The 6,370-nt window shown below is 63.9% G+C and overlaps 4 protein-coding genes across 4 annotated transcripts in view; 1 reads left to right on the forward strand and 3 right to left on the reverse strand.

Moving 5' to 3' along the window:
* Nucleotides 1-709: 709 nt before the first annotated feature.
* Nucleotides 710-2,220, reverse strand: EMIHUDRAFT_233947 (hypothetical protein; the record flags this gene model as incomplete). Its single annotated transcript, XM_005781820.1, has 3 exons — nt 710-753; nt 949-970; nt 1,054-2,220. The coding sequence occupies 3 exons, from the start codon at nt 2,218-2,220 to the stop codon at nt 710-712; spliced, it is 1,233 nt and encodes a 410-aa protein (XP_005781877.1).
* A 529-nt stretch (nt 2,221-2,749) lies between these two features.
* Nucleotides 2,750-3,386, reverse strand: EMIHUDRAFT_365875 (hypothetical protein). Its single transcript, XM_005781821.1, has one exon. The coding sequence runs from the start codon at nt 3,296-3,298 to the stop codon at nt 2,897-2,899; it is 402 nt and encodes a 133-aa protein (XP_005781878.1). The 5' UTR covers nt 3,299-3,386; the 3' UTR covers nt 2,750-2,896.
* A 717-nt stretch (nt 3,387-4,103) lies between these two features.
* On the reverse strand, nt 4,104-5,078 carry EMIHUDRAFT_424057 (hypothetical protein; the record flags this gene model as incomplete). The annotated part of the gene is made up of 2 exons (XM_005781822.1): nt 4,104-4,530; nt 4,671-5,078. Coding segments are annotated over 2 exons (833 nt in total), but the record flags the coding sequence as incomplete, so codon positions are not given.
* A 201-nt stretch (nt 5,079-5,279) lies between these two features.
* EMIHUDRAFT_233949 (hypothetical protein) overlaps nt 5,280-6,370 on the forward strand; it is a gene marked incomplete at both ends in the record, with an annotated part of 1,518 nt that continues 427 nt past the window's right edge. The window contains one exon of the mRNA XM_005781823.1: nt 5,280-6,329. Coding sequence (XP_005781880.1) covers nt 5,280-6,329 — 1,050 coding nt within the window. The remainder of the gene's footprint in view (nt 6,330-6,370) is intronic.

Genomic DNA, 6,370 nt, shown 5'->3' on the forward strand with positions numbered 1-6,370 from the left:
TGCAGATCACATCAGGACACGGTCTCGACGCGCTCGGTACGACGCCTGCGACCCGTCTTGGGTCAAGTGGCACGACGCTCATCTCGCCTACCAGCGCTGCGGTACAGGTTGCCACGACGAGGTCGAGCACGCTTCTATACGCTCGCCCAGCCTCCCTTTCCATCCCATTAGGCAGCATGGGAACGGTGGCGAGCAGAGGCAAAGCCTACGAGGGGTGGTGGAACCACATGTCGCGGCTACTGCCGGCTCGACCCCACGATAGCCTCCGAAGGCTGACTTTGAGGCACCATCATCGGACGATGTCGACGAGTTGGGTCGCTCTCGCGGTAGCCAGGTAGCCCCCCATACTAGTAGCACCGGCCATGGCCGCAGGAAGCTCGGGGGAGGGCGCTGGGAGCAACACGGAGCTCCGTTGGACGCGTTTTCAAGATTAGCGTGTCAGAGTGAATTGGAACTAGCCAAATTTCTCCACACACACAAGTGGTGGCGTTGTGCTGAAGAGTGGAGTCCCTCGCCTGAGCGTGCTGCGCGTGCGTGATGTTCTTTTTACACGACAGCCGTCAGGATCACGTCGATGACATTGCTGCTAAGCGTGTGCATTCTTTTTCTTGTCAAAACACATTTCCACAGGTCAAAACACATTCCATCGACCTCGTCCAACACGCAACAGCAACACATACCCTTGACCCTGTACGCGCCGTACGCGGCTTTAGCAGAGCCCAGAGCGAGAGAGCACAGGACCAGATTGATATACTGTGTCAAGGTACAAAAAAGAGTACAGCATGCATGCCCACAGACTACGTATGGACCAACCCTCGGTGGCCCCCCGAGCACAGCCCGTCTCGCTCATTGTCCCTCGCCAATCGGTGATCAACGAGGCGGTAGAGCAAATTTCACATGCGCTGCAAACTGATATGCAGCTATACTCGGGCGCCTTGCAAGGCGCACAATTTGGCTCGAGCTCGCCCTCCTGCGCACCGGCAAAATCGACTAAGGCGGTGCAGAAGGAGCCGGCGGTAACAGATGTTCGTCCAAGCGTGCAGGCATTGCAACTTTGGGAGTGTCGTCGATCTCACTGATCCCTTGGAGCAACACATACGAAACAACAGCTGCGGCAGCGCCTTCAAAAGCCAGAAAGGATAGCGCGTTGCAAGTTTGTGCGTCGCAAATCCCACCAGCAGCTGCGAGCATGTCAATGGAGCCAGTGATCAGGTTCGTGGCCACCACCGAGGCAGCAAGCGCGCAGACTGTGGTGGCGAGCGAGAGCCACCGATCCTTCACGCCAGGGCCGCTGCCGGCAAAGAGCCAGAGCACAGGAATCCAGGGACAGCAGCACCACACACAAGGCACGAAGATCAAGACGCGCAACAGGCAACTGCCCCAGTCATGCTTCTGCGCTCGCTCCTCCGCCCAGGCGGGGCCGCCCCCCTCCAGGTCTGCGCGGGCCAGCCAGCCTGACAGCACTGCGCCAAGCAGCAGAAGCAGCACCAGCGAGCACACATCTCCGAGCAGGCCCGACAAGGGCATCACTTTTGATAGCCAGCCCGACAGCGAGAAGGCGCACACGACGCGCGAGGCGAAGCACATCATTGCGGCATGCCGTGATCTCAGGGTGGCATCTGCGCGAGGCTCAGGAGCGGCCAGGTGGGCCGCTAGAAGCACCACAATGCCCAGGTAGATCGTGCTCGCCATGATCTGGTAGCCTTCGGGAGCCGCGCGACTGAAGAGGTTGTTCCAAGCCACGCCCAGGCCGAATCCCACAGTCTTGCGGACGACGTCGCCGACCTTGCCAGCGCAACCCGTGGTGGGCAGCAAGTGCACCACAAATGCCACCGCCCAAGATATTCCAAGGTTCCAGATGCTAAGAGCGAATCCGCTGGAAAAGCGGCCAAGGAATGCGAGCATCGTGGCGGTGAAGATCGGTGACGGAAAGAACTCGACAGCAGCCACTATGGCGCCAGTCATGGGTCCAGGGGCCGCCTTCAGCTGGGTCAGGAGCACGGCGGCGGATGCGCACACGGCGAGATAAGGCGCGAGAAGCAAGAGCATGCCCTCTCGCTCGGCGTGCGCGCCGAGGCCGGCCTGCCCTTGCAGCGGGCTCTCGCCGGCGAGCAAATGCCACGTGCCATAGTAGACGAGCACCCAGGACCAGGCCGTCGTGAACGCCCCGGTCTGGAAGAGCAGCTTGCGCAGATGCTCTTCCAGCCCAGCCAGCTCCATGGATCTGGGTTCCGGCTCCTAGCCAGATAGGGGGTCTGTGGCTACGGTTAGACCCCATGCAATAGGTAGGTAGGTCCGGTTTTGACCGCCCCAGAGGGCCCCGCAATAGGTAGGTAGGTGGTGGTGGTGGGCAGGGGGGGGGGGGGGGGGTAAAAAAACCGCTTCGTTCGCTGCGCGGGAGACTCTGTCGAGGGAAGAGAGTGCCGTTTTGGAGCCGTCCAACGCCTCGAGAGCCCAGTAGGCCATGCTCTGGCGGGCTCGCGAGCGGCGCGCACCGCGGTACAAGCCGGCGCGCGGCGGGCGCTGGGAGCCTATTCACAGAGGGCTAACGGGCATTTTTTCGCTTCGCTGCGCGGCCTGGGAATAGGTAGGTAGGTGGGGCACGGAGCCTGGCGGTTGGCGCCCGCAATAGGTAGGTAGGTAGGGCGTTTTGGTGCGAGTCATAGGCAACAGACCCCCTATCTGGCTAGGAGCCGGAACCCTGGAGAGCCGGCGCGAGCGACAGCAAATTGAAAAAAACGTCTTGGTAAACGCACATCCCTCCCTTGGGTGTCTGTTTTCTTTCTTTCTTTACGCACAGCCCCGAGCCCGAAATCGCACAAACTATGTCTTCACCAGCCAAAGCCACGGAACTCGGTGCCTTCGGACTTGTAGATGCCCCAGCCCTCGCAGCCGATTACCTAGTAACGCGAGGTGAACGTGTCGATACAGCGTGGGGTGGGCATCTCCCCCGCACGCATCTCGATGTGGTCAGAGATAGGGCCCCCATAAAACGGCGGACCTGCGGCCCCCGCACGATGGGGTCGAAAGTCTTCCCGATGGCGGCGTAGGTGCAGATGACCAACGCAAAGAGCCCCCACAGCAGCACGCAGGCGGCGATGGCCCCCTCAGTGCGCGTGAGGGACTGGCGTATGCACCGCCCAGGCGTGGGCGCCTCGACATCGCTCAAGAGGGAGCGCGTCAGCGCCGCCTGGGAGCGCGCAGCTGGAGGCGGCGGGCCCAACGCGCAGAGGGTGAAGATGCTGGGGAAGATGAGGTTGCACGCAGGCACCGTCAGCGCGGTCGCCCAGGAGAGCATGACGAAGAGTCCAGAGGGCGAGCCTGCAGAGGGTGGGGGGGGACGCTCGAGCCCGAACGCAGAAACGGGCGGGCGGCGAGGGTGAGCAAGAAGGAGGAGCTCAGCGCGGTGCTGACGGCCGGCGACGCGCTGCGGCAGAGCGCTCGGAGGAGGAGCGGAGCAGGGCGGGCTGCTGCGGCAGGAGCTGGAGGCGCACACCTCGAGATTGCGGGAGATTGCGGGAGATTGCGGGAGATTGCGGGAGATAGCGGGAGATAGCGGGAGGTTGCGCACCGACGAAGACGGCGACGAGCACCCCAAAGACCCACGCCGGCGCCGAAATGAGGGCGTAGCGGCCGACCGAGCGCAGGTCCCACCGCCCGCTGAAGCGCGGCACGAAGCGGCGCTGGCACCAGCGCGCGAGAGGCACCGAGTCGAGGCAGTAGCCGACAAAGTTTGAGAGGCAGAGCAGCGAGGAGAGCAGGCGGCCGGCGAAGGAGGACCTGGGCCACCCCTGCGGGGGGGGGGGGGGGGGTTCAGGAGCGAGGCCGACGCAGCAGACGTGCCGGACGGCGAGGAGGCGGCCTCGCTCAGCGTGATCGGGTCGTCGACGCCCCCCTCCCACAGGCACCAGACGGAGAGCCCGACGGCGAGGAAGGTGGCGACGTTGAGGCCGGCGGAGAGGGCGATCGAGCGGCTCAGGTGCTCGGGCGACTCCATCTCGAACGCGAGCTCGGCGATCAGCAGCGAGGGCACGTAGGCCCAGATTGCTGTCGTCAGGGAGAGGGCCATCTCGACCGAGGCGGTCCTGCTGCGGTCGGGTGAGGTGAGGTGAGGGGAACTTCTCGACAACACACGAGTGGTGGGGGAAGGCCCAGGCAGCCCTCGTATCTCCACACCCGGACACGCGGCAGGAGCCGGCACGGCATTCAAAGTGCAAGGCCCAGTGCACGTGGGTGAGCAGACCTGCTGCTCGGGTCGGGAGGGCCAAACTTGTCCCAGACGGCTTCGGAGCCGCGGTTGCGGTGCTCGTGGTCGCCCACCCCCTTGCCGTGCGTGTCGCCGTGGCCGGGCGAGTAGGCGGCGGCAATGTAGATTTGGAGCCCCGCGACGCCAACCCCGGCGACCAGTGCAATGCCCGCGAGGAGGGAGGCGTACTTGAGCTCTCGGCACTGCGTGCCGGCGAAGCAGACGAGGGAGACCAAAAAGATGAAGTAGTTGGTGCACGTCTCCCCCTCGGGTTGCACCGCATCCTGGCGCGCGGACGCCGATGCTTCAGGGCTGGGCGAGGGCAAGACGGGGCGAGGATGGGGTGGTGGGCTCCCCCGGCAGTGGGTGTGTACGTGGGAGACGAGCGGCGTTGTGCGAGGGCGTGGGCTCGGCGTGCGCCTACCTGCATCGCGGATGCTGTGGTAAGGAGCGCGACAGGCTGGTAGAGGACAAAGTTTGTCAGCTGCAGGCAGAGCGCGGCGTTGGCGCCGGAGATGCGGCCGGTGGCGAGTGCGCCGAGGTCGGAGAACATACGCGGCCTCCGGTGCCCCTGTGGAGCTCCCAGGATGAGCTTGAGCAGCAGCAGGGCCCCGCAGGCGGAGGCGGCCGTCGCGAGGATGCACATGCCACTGCCGAGGAGGACGCCGGAGTGGTAAAAGGTGTAGGCGACGCCGGTGATGCTCGAGGGCACCGCGAACGCGTAGAGGATCAGGCCACTCGCGATCCAGTGCATGGTTGAGGCTCAACGGCGCGCAGTCCGACTCGGTCCGCCGCAGCTCCGACTCAGTCCGCCGCAGCGACTCGGCCGCGTCTTCTTGCCGCGCCGCGCTCGCCTGGGCGGAGATAGGTGGAGATAGCTATCCTGTCACGCTCCACGATTTTTTATCCTTCCCGGGGTTCTTGTTCTCGTTTCTCTGGCTCCAGTGGTCTCTCCGGCGAGAAGGGAAATAAAGAAAAGCGCGCACCGCGTTCGTTCGTGTTCCCCTCCAGGGTTGAGTGGAGGAGGCGTGCGATGTGGCTGCAAGATTCCGAGGCGGCTGCAAAATTCCGACAGCGCGGCTTCCTGCTGGTCGCCGACCTGGCATCGGTCTTCTTGTTCAGTGGGATCATCTTTGGCTGGGCGCCATTGAGCGCGATGCTGGTAGACGAGGGCTTCTACAGCCATCAGTGCGTGGGCGAGCCCGCGCCATGCGATGCACAGGCAAACTCTCTGAACCTGGCGTTCACGATTGGGAGCACCGCGGTTTCGTTCCTCTCCATCCCCGCCGGCATGCTCGTCGACAAGTTTGGGCCGGCGGTGGGCACGGTGGTGGCGGCCGTGCTCGAAATCTCCGGGCTGATTGGGATCGCAGTGTGCGAGGACGTGAACCGCGAGACCGGCTTTGACCTCTTCCTCGTCTCGTTCACTATGATCTCGGTTGGCGGCGCGTTCACCATGTTCAATGCCTACTCCGCACCCTTCCTCTTCAAGTCGAGCATGAACGTTGTGATAGAACTCACCGCGTGCCTCTTCGACGGCAGCTGCATCATCTTCACCTTCTTCAAGATGGCGTACGACGCCGGCGTGCCGTTCAGCACGCTTTGGTGGTTCTTCGTCGGCCTCGCCGGTGGCGTATACGCCCTCCTCATCCTCGCCTGGATCGTCAACGCCAAGGAGCTCAAGGAGTCGCGGGCTGTGGACAGCACGCCGTCAGCCGAGGAGGCCAAGAGCCCGCACGCCGACTCGCTCCCTTCAAAGCCGCTCCTCGAGCAGGTGCGCACCCTCGAGTTTGTGGCGGTCTGCCTTTACGCGGCGATCCAGGTGCCGCGCTCCAACCTCTACCTCGGCTCGGTGGACCTGACCAACCGCGAGTACGCGTTGCTCTATGACTGGCCTGACGTCGACCGCGTCATCTCGATCATCGGGCTCATCATCCCCCTCGGCTTCGCCGCGGTGCCCTTCATCGAGGCCTCGATCCACTACCTCGACCTCATCGGCACCTTCCTCGTCTGTTCGGCTCTGGGACTGCTCTACAACTTCCTGCAGCTCGTGCCGGCGCAGTCGGCGCAGCTTCTCGGCGCGGTCGTCTTCGCCGCCTTCCGCGCCTTTCTGTTCTCGATCCT

Source organism: Emiliania huxleyi (assembly GCF_000372725.1).
Source record: "Emiliania huxleyi CCMP1516 chromosome Unknown EMIHUscaffold_199, whole genome shotgun sequence".
Lineage (NCBI taxonomy): Eukaryota > Haptophyta > Isochrysidales > Noelaerhabdaceae > Emiliania > Emiliania huxleyi.

Bases quoted from the DNA above. Each gene is read 5' to 3' on its own strand.
- EMIHUDRAFT_365875 (XM_005781821.1), bottom strand. From the start codon at position 3,298: ATGCTCTCCTGGGCGACCGCGCTGACGGTGCCTGCGTGCAACCTCATC.